General features: G+C 62.5%; 1 protein-coding gene across 7 annotated transcripts in view; it reads right to left on the minus strand.

The window, feature by feature from the left end:
* STK32C (serine/threonine kinase 32C) overlaps positions 1 to 16,921 on the minus strand; it is a 97,442-nt gene that overhangs the window by 26,006 nt on the left and 54,515 nt on the right. For all 7 annotated transcript variants that reach the window (XM_042907456.1, XM_042907460.1, XM_042907455.1 and 4 more), the window contains one exon: positions 5,869 to 5,924. In XM_042907456.1, the coding sequence (XP_042763390.1) occupies positions 5,869 to 5,924 (56 nt within the window). The remainder of the gene's footprint in view (positions 1 to 5,868; positions 5,925 to 16,921) is intronic.

Consider the following 16,921-nt stretch of genomic DNA (forward strand, 5'->3'; position numbering starts at 1 on the left):
TGGACACGGGGGTGCGGGTGTCTGAGACCCCGCTTTCAGTTCGTGAGGGGGCCCGCCCGGAAGTGGGATGCATGGGCCGTACGGTCCCGTGGGATATTCTCATGGCAGGGCTTTAATTTCTTTCAAGTTCTCTTGTGTTCATTGGCCTATTCAAGGTTTCAACTTCTTCTACCACCAACGTGGATAATTTTCTATTTGCTTGCCTTTGTTTGGATTTTGATTTTGGCAGGTGTGTGTGTGTATGTGTGCGTGTGTGTGTGCGCGCTGGCTCCCTGTGGGATGGGATGAGAACCCTCACTGTCCAGGGTCATTTGTGTGGCCAAGAGGGTGGAACTTTGGGGAAGAACCAGGGTGTGGGCACGTGCGTCCCAAGGTGACCAGCGCCAGGCCGCCAGCTGCAGGCTCCTGCCCACACTGCCTTCCGCGGCCCACCTGCCTTCGGCCAAGCTTCCCGAGGTTCCCTGAGCGACCTACGTGGCGGGGTCACCGTCAAGCATGTGACGGGAACAAGAGCATGGTTTCTAAGATCCAGAGTCCAGACCCGGTGCCTGGACGTCTCAGGATGTGACCGGGTCCAGGAGCGGCAGGAACGTGACGCCTTGGAGCTCCGGCCACCGCCGCTCTCTCCCCGAGGCGCTTCTGCCATTACGGATAGTGATGCCCAGAGGGGCTCATCCCGGGTCAACTGGAGATCCTGTAGCTCTGGGTGGCTGGTCACTCGCGTCGTCTCAGGTGCTGCCAGGGCAGTCCTGGGACGTCCCCACAAACAGGGTCATAAGCTTCAGGACTGCTCTTTCCTCCCAGCCCACCTCATCTCCAGAGACCATATCAGGAGCTGGGGTCACAGGGGGGTCAGAAGGTTCCTGAATTAGTGGGGTCTGTGGCCAAGGTACATTGTGCCCTATCTTAGTTGTTTCCCCATAAACTGGAAAAATACGAGACACGCTACTCCGGCCACATCGCGTGAGGCTCCGCCCACGTCATGTGAAGCTGGCCACGACACGAGAGGCTGGCCAGTGCTTTCCTCCCTCCACGAGTAACAGCCCAGCGAGAGCCCTCCCACAAGAGCTGGACCCTGGGGGGAATGGGAGAGTGTCCCCAGGCCAGATTTCACAGCAAGTGCCCTAACTCAGAACCCACGGCCTCCTGACGGGTCTGGGCCGGGTGGTGGGCAGAAGGCAGCCAGGCCCACCCACCTGAAAACCGACAGCAGTAGGCACTCCCAGAGGCCTCTGTGTGAGCTCCAGCCCAGCCTTTCTGTAAGTTCAGAGAGGAAAACGGTGCCCTGGGGTGCGGGACACGCAGGGCTGCGGGCAGGAGGAGGCCCGGCCAGTGAAGGGCAGAAATCTGCCCAGAGACAAAACCAGGCCACGGGGCCAAAAGGGGCTGGGGTACAGGACAAAGGCTGGGACACTCCCGCTCAAATACCACATCGTGACCACTGCGAAGAACGCACCCAGGTCAGGGGACTCTGCACTCACAAAGGGACACCCCATGCCCAGGAGCCAGGCCTTTGCTTCCTATAAAGGGCTGTGCCCGTCTGTTGCCTCAACCTTTGCTTCCTGACGATCCAGCGGCCTGACCAGGTGCACACCTCAAGGAGGCTCTGTAGCCCATCGTGAGTGGGGACCCAGCCTCTGAGCCAGAGACAGCATCACCGGAACCCCAGACCTTCCAGCATGGAGGACATTTAGTCCCAAATGCCCCTGGTTCAGTCAGGAGTGGGAGTACAGGTTGGCCAAGTCAGACCCCTCCACTCCACACCCCCCACCCCGGCTGGGTACATCAGCCGCAGCCAGTGACCGTTCAAGTCCTCGGCCACAGCAGCCAAGGGAGGGCAGTCAGAGGGCAGCAGAAACCGTAGGGGAACAGGTTAGGAGGGTGACAGGGTCTCCACTTTCCAATACGCTGGAAAAAAACTTAGAAAATAAAATCTATTCACAATAACAAAAAGAGACGATGTGCACAACAGCTCAACATATGATAACTACAAGAATGATATATAATAAACAGTAAAACGTGAGGGATTAATGTGAAAATATATGACAACATTTGAACAAAAAAATACTAGATCTCTAGCTAGGTAACAGATCAGACTTCTCTTAATCTTTACATGTAATTCCTACCCAGATTTCATGTTTATTTCGATCATGACAAAACTTAGGTAAAAGTTCAGTTGGAAACATACGTGAGGACAGCAGGCATCTTGTAAGAGCAGGGGGGCGGGAGGGGGACGACTGATTAGAAGACCCCCTAGTGGTAGGGGGTAGGAAGCCAGTACAGACCCTGGGGTCCCCAGGGAGGGAGGGACAGGGCAGCCCGCCAGTGGCCCAGGGGCAGTGAGGCCAGGTGCAAGGTTAAATTTCTGATGGAGTAAACAAGTCTTTTCCAACCCTGAGTGTTTGCTTTGTTCTGACTAAACACAGTAATAGAGGTCTTAAAGCAAGGGCGCAGGGCTGACTCGAGCGCCTCAGGGGCAGAAAGCTGAGGGGAGGGGGGCAGGGAGGAGGAGGCTAGGGGCGGGGGGGGGGGGGGGGGGTGGCACTCGGGAGCGGGGCGGGGACAGGCTAGGGGCGGGGAGAGAGCAGACTGGGGGCGGGCAGGAGGCGACAGGGGGCGGGGAAGGGGCAGGGAGGGCGCGGGAGGGCCGGTCCAGGACAGCCTGGGTAAGGGAGGGGGCCGGAGGGGGCCGGAGGGGGCCGGAAGGAGAAGCAGGGAGAGGCTGGGGCGGGGAGGGGACAGGCTGGGGGCGGGGAAGGGGCAGGGAGGGTTCGGGAAGGGCAGTCCTGGACGGCCTGGGTCAGGGAGGGGGCCGGAGGGAGCTGGAAGGAGAAGCAGCGGGAGGCTGGGGCGGGGAGGGGGCGGGAAGGGGTGCACCTCACCGACCCCCACCACATCCACCCCGAAAAGGCGGTGTGCCCGGCCCTCGAGGAGTGTCACGGCCGCAGGGAAAGGGCAGCTGGGGAGGCAGGGCCGCCCCTTGCCCCGGGGAGGGGTGGGGCGCAGCCCCGCAGAGGGTTTGGGGTGGTTTGGGGAGGAGCACAGAAGGGCCCCCGCCCAGCAGCCCGGCCGGGACGCGCGGACGTGACATGAGGCCCCAGGGGTCACAGAGCCTCGCAGTTCCTTGCTCGCAGCCACTGTGGGCACCACTCTGCCCCCGTCAACCCGGCCCGCTCACGTGACCGCCAGGGCCAATCAAAGTGCCCCAGCACCCCCGCGTGATTGGTGCTGGGCCGCAGCACAGGGCCGCACCCAGCCAATCAGAGGGCTGCCTGGTGAGAGCGGCGCGGACGGCTCCCCGGGCCCTTCTCCTCCCACCTGACCGTCCCCTGTGTGGCTCACTTGGACTAAGGCTCACTTGCCACCGGAGGCCCAGGGCACCGGCAGACAGCGCCTGCCGATGGCTGTCAGACTCGTCCCCGCGGAGGCGCGCACCTGCTCCACCTGCTCACCTGAGCTGTCACCTGTCCCGGAGCGAGGCACGCAGCTGGGCTCACACCCGCTTGGGCGCGCCGGTCCCCCGGCCCCCAGCCCAGGCACGGGCAGCGCTCGAGGGTCCGTGGCAGCGGCCGCCCTCCCGGCCTCCTGCACTGGGGACGCTCCCAGGCTCCTCGCCTGGTCAGAAGAGCCGGGACAAGGCTCCTCGACCCACGAGCCGGGGGTTCTCGGCATCCAGACGGTGGACTCGCACCACCTGCTCCCACGCTCCCCGGGACGTGATTTCTCCAAGAATCGGGAACTTGGGAGGGAAAGGGGAGGTGGTGGTTAATAGGGGCAGAGTTTCGGTTTTACTAGAGGAAAAGAGTCGAGGCGACGGAGGTGGACGGAGGGGTTTCTCGCACAGCAGTGTGAACCCGCTCCACGGCCCTGAGCCACACACTTACAAATGGTTACAATGGTACGTTTCCTGTTACGTGTAATTTATCACACACACACACACACACACACACACACACACACACACACACAAACCTAGGAAAAAACAGAAACGAAAACATTAAGCAGTCTTTGTACCCAAGGACCGGGTACAGCAAGCTTGGATAATCCATTTTCCGGAGCTATTGTCCCGAAGGGCGGGGCGGGGCAGCCACAAGGTAACTGCTCACACCAAAGGCACAACCGCTTTGCTCCCATTCACTGCGGGGCATGCGTGAGCTCCGAATGTTTACACCCACTCGACCAAGAGTGGCTTCCAGAGTCATTCTTACAAGGCCAGTCTTGACTGTGGTGTCCACGTGGGGCCGAGTCTATGCAGACATCTGAAATAAGGCCGCGCACAGAAAGGCGCATTGGGCCAAGCCACACACACGTGGAGCCGGTTGTGGCGAGCCTCCAAATCCCCGTTCCTTCTCCAGCGGGGTCACTGCCCTAGCCCCCGAGAACAGCCGGAAGGACCAAAGCCCAGGTCTGTCCACAGTCCAGAAACCCGTCCAGCACACGGCACCCCTCAGCTGCAACCTCGTTAGGGAGCAGGAAGGAGTCCTCCCACTACACGGCAGCTTCTGAGGGTAAAGTCTCAGCAGGACCCTGTGGCTCCCTTCCCTCCCCACCTCACCACCCCGCAGAGCTCTGTTTCCGGGACCCTGTGGCCAGCTGGCTTTTAAAGCCAAGAACTGGTCAGAGGAGCCAGAACCCTGGGGTTCTGCAGACGCTGTGGGGGGTGGTGGTGCTCAGCAGCGTATGAGGGGGATGGTAGGGATGGGGAGTGGGGGGACAGTGAAGTGGCTGCCCCAGGTCGGTCCCCAACACCACTCCTCAGTCCGTTTCCAAATGTCTGCATGACTTCCATGTTTCTCCATAGAAGCCAGTCTTGAATCCTGGTCGGGGTTGGTGCCCTCCAATGCCTAACTAACCCTAACCCTAAGCCCCACCTTGTCTGCCCCTCGACCTTCCCCACGCTCTCTGTGGCTCTAGGGGACAGAATTTACACTCAGTTGGGAGAAGCAGGGAGGGCAGAGGTCAGCCTGACCAGCAGATGTTAAAATACTCTCTCCCTAATGAAAGAGTGCTTGAGTGAACTCCTGCAAAGGAGCTAATTGCCCCGGTTTATGACTTGCCCAGGCCTTGGGCAGCCTGGGCCACAGCACCCACACAGCTGTGCGGAGAGGGGGCCAAAGGCCTCATCTGCCAAGCCTCCTTATCTGCCGAAAAGAAACTATCCATTCAGAAGTGACCCATTTACGACAGACCCATCAAGGCAGAGTCCCGAGAGCTAATTTTAACCTTCCCGGAGCGCTCGTTAAGCCTCTTTGAGTTATAATTACCCCCAATCTCTAGACATTAGGAGGCAGCAATCAGGAAGTTAGATGTGGCCAGAAGGAACTGGAGACGGTCTCCGGTCTCCGCACAGGCCTATTTCGAGGAGCCAGCGGCACGGCTGTTCTGGGTGAGACCCGTGCTCCCCTGCACCCCAGTCCTGCCTTCTGCTCCCCTGGAGAAGCTGCCTGGCCTCTGGGCTCCAACTGCAACAATGGTGTCCGAGTGTCCCAGCGGCTCCCGGACACTGGACATCTGCCGCCACCCCCTCCCCACAGCAGGGGCTTCTACGACACTTCCCTTTGAGGCCGCGAGCCGGTCCATTTCTAAGGAAAGCCGCCCCATTGGAGAGCAGGGGTCAGGGTCTCGGTCCCGCGGAGCGCAGAGCTGTGCCGTCTGCACCCTCAGCCCCCCGCTGACTTACAAGCCCCCCAAAGACCTGGACTAAAGACCCTAGTGCTCCTGAGTGAGGCCCCCTAGTGCCCCTGACACCCCCCACGTCGCCAGCTTGTCCACAAGGCCCACCGACAGGCACAGCTGGGGCCGGCCTCTCCAGAACTGGCGGGCAGAGGGGTTGGTCCCGTCATGGCCTCCTTGCTGGCTCCGCCTTACCTTGCCGAAGCTGCCCTTTCCGATGGCCCGAAGGATCTGGAAGTGGTCGAAGTTCACTGCAGAAAAAACAGAGGGATGCCGGGTCAGGTGGCAGAAAGACCCGTGCCCTCCACACGCCTGGGGCTGGAGCAGCCCCCCGAGGCCACCCCCCACCACTGCAGGGAGCCCCCTGCGGCCCCCCAGTGACACACTTCACCCTGGAAGTGGGCCTGGGTGATGGCTGAAGGCGGAAGTCAGGCTCCTGTGCAAAGCAGGGAGCGCCTGGGCCAGGGCAGAGAGGTGGGTCCTAGGGGCCATGCTGTCCCTTGTTCTGGGTTCCTTGCGGGGTCAGGCCAGGCCACCACACCCACGGACCCACAGCCGGGATGGGGCGTGAACAGAGCCGATGGTGCCCGGAACAGCCCTTCTTCGGTCCCAGGCACCCAGACACCCCCTCCTGAAAGCTGCACCCGACGCATGAAGCCTTGCAAGCAGGGTCCCAGGGGTCCCAGGTGCCCAGAGCCTTGGAAGCAGGCCCCCCACCCTCCTGCCGCATCTCCTGGGGGTGGTCGCCTGTGGGTTCGCTGAATGAGCTAAAGGGGAGCCTGCCACAGTCCCAGGGTGAATAACAGGGACTTTCCGAAGGGCGGTCCCCGGGCCTGTGGGGACCACGGGTGAACCACCCAGATCCTGGTTTCTATCAACTTTGTCCAGACATGAACCCCTCCCAGAGAAAGGGGTCGTTAGAAATCGCAGCCTTGTTAACTGTCACAACTCTCAGAAAAGATGCTCCCCGCCAGGCACACACAGTGCCCCGGGGAGCGTTAATCTGTGAGTGAGAGCAGTTTGGAGTCGCCAGTCCGGGGCTCCCGCTTCTGCTCTCAACCTGATGCCGTGTTTCCTTCCCTCTTGCATTTCCGGGCTCCAGGCAGCCCCAGCCAGCCTTGCTTTCTACACCTGCCCCCTCCCCGTCCTGGCTGGGGCTCCCCCAGCTGACTCTCAGGCCACCAGCTGGGCCCCACCTGTGCCCCAGGTCTGTGCCCCCCAAGTTCTGTTCCCCAGGTCTACGTCCCCAAGTCTGTGCCCCCCTAGGTCTGCATCTCCAAGTCCGTGCCCCCCATGCCTGTGCACCGGGCAAACCTGGCTCCATGTGCCCCCAACACCTGTCAGAAACTCGGGGTCTCCAGATGCCCACGAGCCCTGTGGCCTGGGCCGCCCCTACAGGGAGCGGCAGACGAGGGCCGTGGCGTTCCCACCCCGAGAGCGAGAACAGCACATTGGGCCTGCGGAGGACATCTGCCATACAAGGCCCAGCACGTGGCGCTGGGAGGTCCAGCCCAGCGAGCCCCGGAGGAGAAGTTAGGGTTCGGCCGGCACGGTGCTGGGCCCCGAGTAGGGGCACCACCGGGCCAAGGGTTAGCAAGGGGGCTCAGCCAGCACAATCCCTGGTTTTAGAGAAACCACAAATCCTGGACTTCAGGTCCTTCCAGGAGAGGAACAGAACCAAGGTGTATGAAACCACGGGTCAGGAGCACAAGGGAACCCACACCATGCTTCTCCCTGCACTTTTATGCCCTGGAAAGCTAGGTTATCATGGTGGGCTTCCTGGATGGAGAGGCCGCGGGGAAGAGGCGCTCAGAGGTCTGGGGGGCATGGAAGCAGAGAGTGCGAGCACCGTGGGGAGCTGTGGCCTGGCTCCACACTGGCTAGCCCCGTGGCCTTCCCTGGGCCCGCTTCCGGGACAGGGAAGGGGGGACGTGTAACCCAGTGCACAGCACCCTGTGGTTTTGAGCACTTCCTAAGACCCCAGGGTTGGGGGGCGCACGACGGGACTCCCAGACAGCAGGTAGGGCACTGAGCCGGCCACGTGGAAGCTTCGCAGGGGAGACACAGGTGGGACGGGAACCCCAGCCGTAGCTGCTGGACAGGCGAGGCCGGCGAGCCGGGAGGGGTCCCCGGGCAGGCCCAGGGCTGGGCAGGGCGGGCATCCCATCGGGGCCAGCAGCCGTGAGCGAGGCCGTCCCAGAGGGCGGTAGCTCTGCCCACAGTGACCCTGCTCAGAGGAGCAGCCGGCCCGGACCCCACCAGGGGAGCCTCAAGCCCCACTGAGTAGCCAGAGTCACTCTGTCCTCTGCTAAGTGGAGGTTCCTCGGGTCACCCCTCGGACCGGCTGCTCCGCCCCGGCGCCCAGGCCCCCGTCACTGCACCCGGCGGCTCACATGTGCTCCGGAGACCCTCCAGGTGGAACCGAGAACCAGCTGCTGCTCTGGGTGCCTTCCCCCACGTGGGCTCTGGATCCACCCTGGGCAGGACCGGGACCTCCCCTAACTGCCCCCGCCCAGCATCCTGCCGCCGTCAGCCCCACTCTGGCTCCTAAAGGAGGTGCTGACTTTCGTTCGGGCATCCAGAGGCAGGGTGAAGAGGAGATCCACCGCCAGGGTTTGTCCGAGTAGCGGTGGACGGACGTGGCGGAGCGCGCCGTGTTGCATCAGGTGGATGCGCAGAAGCCCACACGGCGTATACGCCACCATCCAGAAGTCCACAGGGTTCAGGAGAGTCCGTGCCGATAAAGTGTGAAGTTCCCCCAAACACTGAACCCAGCGGGTCTCACCAACAGGAGGAAAGGGCTGGGGCCCCCAGGAGCCCACCGCCCCCCAGATTCGCCAGGAACACAGCAGGAGGGCGTGGGGGATGGGGCCCCACGCAGGGGCGTGGGCTCGGTCCATGTTTGCTCAACCCAGAGAGGGGCTGCAGCCACCAGGCAAATGGAGCCCAGAGTAAGGCTGGTTCTCACCCTGGGTGGGGGCCATGCGGTGTCCCAGGAGGGCGCAAGCCCAGTGGCCTCCAGCCCCGCCTGTCTGCCCCGCCCCCACCCCACCCTCAGCTCCTGACAGGCCCCACCACTGGGTGCAAAGCCTCGGGCCCAGCTCCTTGTGGGGTTGAGCCCAAGCCCTAGAGGCCACGCTGCTGTCTCGCATGCAAACCTTCTGTTCCCCACAGACACAAGTCACCACCCCGGTCCCTGGGAGTCTCTACCCTCTCGTCCCCTGGGCACACCTGCAGCCCCAGAGGGCCCTGCTCTCCTGCACCTGGCACCGGGGGCCCTCGGGCACCCCCATCTTGCAGGGCTCTGCTTCTCTTAGGCCATTTGGGGCTGGGCCTTGGCGTCGTCCGAGTGCAGGCTCCGGCCACAGATCTGCTCAGGAGGCTGGGCCCCGCTGAGAGAGCCAAGGTCAGAGGCTGCTGCAGGAACCACAGGCCAGGTCTGTCCTGGGCCCTGGGAGAAGGCAGGGAGGGGCCCTCCCAGGCTGGACACTATCGTGGGTGACAGACTCCAAGCCAGCAGACAAATACGGCGCCTGGTGCCTGGGAGAAAAATAAAGCAGGAAGAGGGGTGGGTGGGACTGCTACCTTTTCCAAGGTCACTGGGGAGACATTTGGGCCCAGAGATGAGGTCGTGAGCCGGGAGTACCTGGAGTATGGTTGAGCGAGGCCAGTTTGCTGCACCTCACATGTGATTTCTGTGGCTGTGTGACGCTGTCGGCACACCCCCCCCCCCTCCCGCCATGAGACACCTCTGACCCCGTAGGTCAAGGGTAGCTCTGCCCCCACGGTCCTATCGGACGCTTCTGTTCCTCCTGCTCAGAAATCTAAGTGCCACAGGTGCAGCTGTGCCTGCGAGGAGGCGGCCAGCTCTGAGCTCAGCCTCCGCCAGGGCTCCTGCCACACACGGACACAGGCTGTCCCTGGTGCAGGTGAATATTTAAAACACAAAGGTTTAAGAAAATCTATTCTTCAAGGAAGGCCTTTATTTTGCCGAGCTGGCAATCACAGAGCCCCGCATTGCTATGAAAATAGGTCATCTTGGGCGCCTGGGGGGCTCCTTCGGTTGAACATCCAACTTCGGCTCAGGTCAGGATCTCCCGGTTTGTGAGGTCGAGCCCCACGTCAGGCTCTGTGCCGACAGCTCGGGTCCTGGAGCCTGCTTTGGATTCTATGTCTCCCTCTCTCTCTGTTCCTCCCCTGCTCGTGCTCTTTCTGTCTCTCTCAAAAATAAATAAACACTAAAAAAAGTTTTTTAAAAGAAAGAAACTAGGTGAAGCCTGGTGCCCAGACAGACCTCCCCAAGGTGTTCTCAGAGCTTCTCAGCCGCCACAACCACCGCCGGGGAAAAGGCTGGGCAATCGATGCTCCCACAGCCTTGTTCCGGTAAGACTCACGAAATCCTTCCGGTTTCCCAGTGACCCGACCCGACCTGACCTAACCCGCTGGCCTGGCTACTGTCACACAGGTGGCTGGAAGGAGAGGGAGGGGGTCGCCCCCAGAGCGTGACGCTGGTCGCATGCTCAGTGAGCAGCAGTGAAAGCCAACAGGAGGCCCTCGTGCAGTCGCCTCAAATCCAAAGACGATGTGAGGTGCTCTCTGAACACTTTTCCCTAAAAATAACACTGGTCTGCCGACCGGAGTTCAGCGCTTGCCCTCAGTGGGCAGAGGAACCCGTCAACTGCTGTGGGCTCAGTGGGCTCAGGTCCTTGGGCAGCCGTGAGGCCCAGCAGGTTCATAAGCCAGCGTCCCCAGCGAGGAGGAGAGCAGGAGAGGAGGTGAGCCCGGGGAGGGTAAAAATAGAGCCGCTGCAGGGCCGTGAGTCACCGCTATTGTCACTGGTGACACTGCCCGCGCCACGGGGTGGGGGAGGGGGCCCCTGCAGACCCAGAGGCCAGCCTGCTCCTGACGCCTTCAGGGCCTGGCAGGTGGGCCCCGTGTGGAAGGTGGCCTGCCCGTGGCCCCGGGACGAGTCCCCTTCCCGGCCTGCCTCTGTGGTCACCCAGGAGAGGCCCGGCCCTCAAAGCGTCTTCGGGTGAATTCCATGCCAGAAGTGGGGATACTGGGAAAGCTGCAATCATAAATCAAACATCACAAGTCGCTGCAATTCATTCAGAAGTCGATTCCATTTTGTCTTACGTCCTATGACCCAGAAAACTCCCGCAGAAAACCATCCAGTCCGGCTGAGGCCGGCCCTCTGCAGGGTCTGCGTGGCCTCTGCGGAAATCCCTGCCTCCTTCGGGTGCACGGGCCGGCCCCTGCACAAGCGGGTCACCTGCAGGCACGGTCACCACTGAGGCCTCGACTGGCTCGCCACCAGCTGTCCTGCAAGGCCACCGGCTCTGCCGGGAACAAGGACCAGCAGGTGCCACGAGCAGGCACTCTCTGAAGCCCTCCCGCTCTGATCCCACCAAGTTCTCAGAGCCACCAGGTAAGGGGTGGATGCTCCCCTTTTCCAGGCGAGGAAACAGCTGAAGAGTCACAGCAGACTCCGGGTGAAGGACCCCGGGCCCCTCGGGGCAGAAGAGCAAGGGCCTCGGGGAGCCAGCACCACAACCCAAAGACCCGGGCCTCTCAGCCTGCCCTTCCTTCCATCTGGATCCCCTCTGCACCCCACTCCCTCCCTGCCAGCTGCTCAGCCGTTGGGCCCTTCTCCAGGGAGCCTCCGCTGGCCCCTCTGAGCACTCGTGCACCTGCCCCAGCGTGGGATGCCGGGGGGGGGGGGGCGGGCGCAGCTGCCCTTCCCAGTTCAGTGCCCTGCCCAGGGTGGCAGGAGCAACACACCCACCCTGTCTTTTCTGAGGAACAGACACAGCAGCGAGGATGTGTATCAGCCAAGAGACTGTGCCGAGGCCTCTGGGGTCCTAGGTTCTGGAATAATGCCCCTTCTCATGCCCAGGAAGTGCCTAGGCCTGGGGACCTGGGTGACTGGAGAAGCCAGGGGTGCTGACGCCTTCCTGCCCCCGACTGGACCCCAGGAGAGACCCCCCTCCCCCGTCTGCTTTCAGTAAAAGCCTTGGCCCAGAAACCCAACTAGTGATACCTTCCCAGAGCAGCACTGTTTACCCCAGATCCCATCCGGTCCGCAAAGTCTGCAGCTCAGTTCCGGCGTTAGGCACAGACATCCTCAGACGGCACCCGAAACCTTCATAAATCAGTGATTAAGGCAACAGCCAGATCAATAATGCATCTCTGCCTGGGGCCCCGCCCCTCCAGCATCCGAGGGGGGAGTCTGTGCGACAGGACCTGGTGCTCCGGCCAGGCCGCCTCCCGTGGCTGCGGGTGGCAGGGCCTCCCCCGGGGACGCCCAGAGGGGTCCTACTCAAGGCCCACCCCTGGCTACCTCCCTCTCCCAGGTGCTCAGCCCCCTACCAGTGCCACCATCAGGACCAACCTCGAACACCCCAATAACACGCGGCAGTGGAATCTGCCCTGGGGGCCCCCAGTTCAGCCACATAGGGACACAGGAGTGCACTGAGGACCCAGGAGCTGGGTGGGGTGGGGGGCTGAGGAGGGGGGAAACAGGCCTTTGGAGCAGCTGAGTCCTGAACCCCGAGGCAGGTCTGCCCAGTAAAGCAAACGGGCCCCAGACCCCTGCTCCTGACCCAACTCTGGTCTGACCTCTGAGTCCCTCTCCCTCCCTGCCCTGTCAGGACCCGGCCCCCCTGAACCCAGCATGCCCGGATTTGGCATGCATGTGCCTCCTGGGTGCTCAGAAGGGAGAGTTGGCCCTGGGAAGGAGCAGAGCACAGCTGGCTCTGGGGGGCAAGCAGCTCCCCCCCTGGCCCATGTCAGTACCAGCCCAGCCCCCGCAGCCAGCAGCGAAGACAGACCCAGAGGCCAGGGCGGCTCAGGTCCTGGTGGCAGCAGCCACACTCGAGGGGGGTCCCAGGTCACATGCTGGGAGTCCCCTAGGACGCTGGCTCCCAGGGGGGAACAGGGGTTCCCAAGTCCCTAGGGATATGGACAAATCCCAGGATGCAAGTCAGAGGTCAACACTCGGTGAGAGATGCTCGGCCAGGCCAGGGGCTAGAGAAAGCCCATCCCTCTGTCTTTCCATCTGCCTGTCTGCAGCCTCTGGGCTCCAGGCACAGTCCTGCAGGCCCCACCCCCTTCCCCACAGATGGGGGCCTCCCAGGAAGCGGGAGAACCTCAGAGGCTGGAGCAGGGGGGCACCGGGGTTCCCGGGCCACCAAGCAGCAGTGCCCAGAAGAGGGGGCGCAGGCTCGGGGGTCCCGGGGGAGGGAGACCAGGGGGGTTGGGGGTGGGGAGGCCTCAGCCCCTGGGAGGGGACAAGTGGGGTGTTTCACACTCGCTTTGGCCGTCGAGCCCTCCTGGACCAGCCTCAATAATGCAGCCTCAATGTCAGGCCCCGTCATGTGTTCTGGCACCGAGAGCCCAATCACCCCTGTCCACCGGGCCCTGGAGCCCCCACCGCCCTGCCCACCCTCCACCCTGGTCGCCGAGGCTCCCGCCGGTGGCAGCGGCCCAGGCCTGACACCCCACTGCCCAGCCCCTCGTCAGCCGAGCCCCTTTTCCGACGCCAAGAGAGGCCCCAGGGTCAAGGCCACCAGTCCCTGGGGTACCCGTGAGCCGCCCCGTGGACCCGGGACCCCCAGTCGCAGGCTCAGGCTGGGGGCTCTGCTGCACAGGTTGACCGGGCGCTAACACTGCAGCCTGTCCGACCATGCGTGGAGCTGCCGAGCTGCACACGAGGCCACGAAACTCCTTTCCCGGCCAGCCTCGCCAGAGACCCCTGCCCAGGCGGGGACACTGGCCGTGCGTGGCCCCCCTCCACCAAGGTGGGTGCAGCCAAGTGTCTGGGGAAAGCTCCTGGATATTCTAGAGCTTTCCCTGCCGTTTCCCTGAGAAATGCGACCCGCAGACTTTCTGGGATGTGGCTCCCTACAAGGCAGGTGCCTTCGACGAACGGGCCCAGCATTTTCAGCTCGGTGGGTCTTTACGTGGCTGCTGGTTGGCTCTTCCTCCCGCCTGCTGCAGCCTGGGGGCTGTTGCCATAGTTCCCAGCCACTGGGAGGACAGGGCCACGTCACCAGAGCCACACAACACAAACAGCATTAAGTGTGATTCAGGGAAGAAGGGACGGGCAAAGCCCTGCTCACAGGCCAGGGGCTCCCGTATCAGAGCCGTCCCCGCAAACGGGGGCGCGTCCTCCACGCCTCCACAGACACGACAGCTGCCAGAGCAGCCTGGGCGGGGCCTCACCCACCAAACCTCAGAGACACCCGCAGGACCGCCCCACAAAGCCCAGCCAGGGTGCAGACAAAGGTGGTTTCTGAACGGGTCCTGCTCAGAACACAGGACTCCTGATGTCAGCGGTGTGGACCAGCCGGGGAGAGGGGGTCTCCGGGCTCTGCTCACGGCTAAGCCCCCAGCTTCAGCCAGCTCCTGTGTCCTGGGCGAGGGGCACTGCCCCAGCCCCCCCACCCCGCACCCCTGCCACGCACACACAGGCTCCCGCACCACGGGCAAGCTCTAACCACAACGCGGAGGAGACCGAGTCTTTCCAGAGCCAGGAAGTCACATGGGGTGTGTGTGCAATGCTCAGGAGGGCACAGGGCCCCACAGGAGGGCCGGCCTGGGCCCCTCTCAGGAAGCCAGGGCCCCCAGCTGGCTAGTCCCTGGGGGCTGCAGTCAGGGTCTGCTTCCCAACCCGTCACCCAGGGACCGGAGGAGCATACAGATACACAGGGTGCCCAGCTCAGGCCCGGACACAGCATCTGCAGCAGGGCCCTGCCCTCCGCATTCCTCGCCTGGGCCACAGCAGCCACGTGGGCACCATTTGCCCATCACAGGCTCCCGTGTGTGTGCGGGGGGCACGGGGACACGGGCCCGGCTGAAGGCAGCCCCAGATACCACAGCAGCCGCTACAAGCACAGACCCTGAAGCCGCGGTCACTGCTTCCGCTCTGGGAGCCAGCAGGCCAGTCTGGCACCCGCGCTTGTCACACCAGCGATCCCGAAGGGTGGCACTGCTGGTCCTGGGGAACCTCGGAGGTGACGATCCGCCCTCCGCCTCCACCCGCACGGCAGCCCACACCTGCCCCACGCGGCCCGGCCCGAGCTGGGCCGCAGCACGGTCACAGCAGACGCAGGAAGAAAGGACACGGGACTGGACGAGGGGCCCGGGTCTTCTGCAGAGCCCAGCGCACAAGCCTCTGCCCAGCTCCCCAAGCCCATGGGGTCCCAGAACAGTCTATCATCCCCCTGCACGGCCCAAGAAGCTTCTGCTTGCAACGCGAGAACAGGTCTTATTTTCTCAGACTGACAGAGAAAGAGGGTCTTGGGGCTCCGGTGCTGGGTTTGTCTCAGCGAATCCACCCCACACACGTACATCCGGTGCCCTGTGACCCTGAGGCTGGCCGCTGAGCCTGCAGATGGGACGGGCACGCCTGTGCGCCAAGTCAGGGCACGGGCAGGCCACGGAGGGGACACCGGGGGCCGGCCCCGCCCAGGCCCAGCTCACACTCCCTGTGCCGTGAGCCAGGAGCCTAGAAGCGCCACACAACTCAAGGGGTACAGGGAACCCCTCAAGCAAGCCCCAGAAGGCAACAGATGGTCTCTCCATAAAGTTCGAACACAAGCGAGGCTATATAGCATGCTGTTCTGGTGCGCGCGCATATCGAGAAAGGTTTTTTTTTTAATGTTTTATTATTTATTTTTCAGACAGAGAGAGACAGAGTGTGAGCAGGGGAGGGGCAGAGAGAGAGAGAGGGAGACACAGAATCCGAAGCAGACCCCAGGCTCTGAGCTGTCAGCACAGAGCCCGATGCGGGGCTCGAACTCACAAACTGCGAGATCATGACCTGAGTCGAAGTCGGCGCTTCACCGACTGAGCCACCCAGGCGCCCCATGTTGGGACAGGTTACTAAAGTGGCTGCAGAATCCAGCTGGCGGGCACCTTGAGGGAGCACAGGGATGGCGCCACTGGAGGAGGTTCAGCTCGGGCTGGGGCAGCGTCCCTGCTGTGCACGAGAATCCCACATTTGAAATTCAGGAGATGCGACTCAGGACCCCGGCCTCGCTCCAGGGAACGCGCGCGGGCCGGAGGCGGTGCGGGGCTCACCGTGCAGGTGCAGGAGGACTGCGGGGCAGAGGCGCCTGAGGGAGCAGAGGGGGAAGGGAGCCCGGGCGCTCATGGTGAGAGGTGCACCACGGACAGGGGACCCACGAAACAACCAACAGGTGGGGACAGCCTGAGTGCCCTGCAGCTCGTGGGCTTAGGTAAGCCACACGATGCGTTATTATTCCTCCACCAGACGGGGTGGCGCTCTGGCACCTGCTGCAACGGAGACAGGCCTTGAAACCCTGGCGCTGGGTGACAGGGGCCCGAACTGACAGGCCCTGCGCGATGTCACCGACCAGGAGTGCCCACGATGGGCGGCCTGTGGACCAGAGAGCAGACCGCAGCCGCGGCTGCCAGCGGGACCGGTTTCCGCGGGGAAAACATCTCGGAACTGGGTGTCGGAGGTGGTCCTAACACAGTGCTGCAAAATGTGCAAGATGCTGCCGACTGGTCGCTTTAAAACGGCTGGTTTTAGGGGCACCTGGGTGGCTCAGTCGGTGAAGCGTCCGACTTCAGCTCAGGTCATGATCTCGCGGTCCGTGAGTTCGAGCCCCGCGTGGGGCTCTGTGCTGACAGCTCAGAGCCTGGAGCCTGCTTCGGACTCTGGGTCTCCCTCTCTCTGACCCTCCCCTGTTCATGCTCTGTCTCTCTCTGTCTCAAAAATAAATAAACGTTAAAAAAAATTTTTTTTTAAATAAATAAATAAAATAAAATGGCTAGTTTTATGTGATGTGACTTTCACTTCAGTAAAAGCAATAGTAATTGTTTCTGGAAGTGAGCCACGACCGAGTGGGCTGAGGCCACGTAGGGGGCATGGCTGCTGTTGCATGGCCCCACACAGATGGCCCCATGTGTGGGGACGGTGGTCAGGGCAGGCCCTGTGTGGAAGAGGGGGCGTCCCAGGGGCTTGGACTCATCGGTGGGTGCGTGCTCCGCGGAGGGAGGACTCTGCCAGAACCAGCACGGCTAGGCTCCCGCATGCACACACACCGGACCTCACAGTCGCCCCAAAGCTGGCCAGGGGGCCAACCAGAATGGGGTTTAGACGACTTTCCTATTTCAAGGTGATCACCCTAGGTGGGAGGGAAGAGGGCAGGACAGTCACTAATCCCATCTTTTCTTAATGGAAAACATAAGAAATCACACGTGGGGCGCCTGGGTGGCT

Source organism: Panthera leo, chromosome D2 (genome assembly GCF_018350215.1).
Source record: "Panthera leo isolate Ple1 chromosome D2, P.leo_Ple1_pat1.1, whole genome shotgun sequence".
In the NCBI taxonomy this organism is placed as follows: Eukaryota; Metazoa; Chordata; class Mammalia; order Carnivora; family Felidae; genus Panthera; species Panthera leo.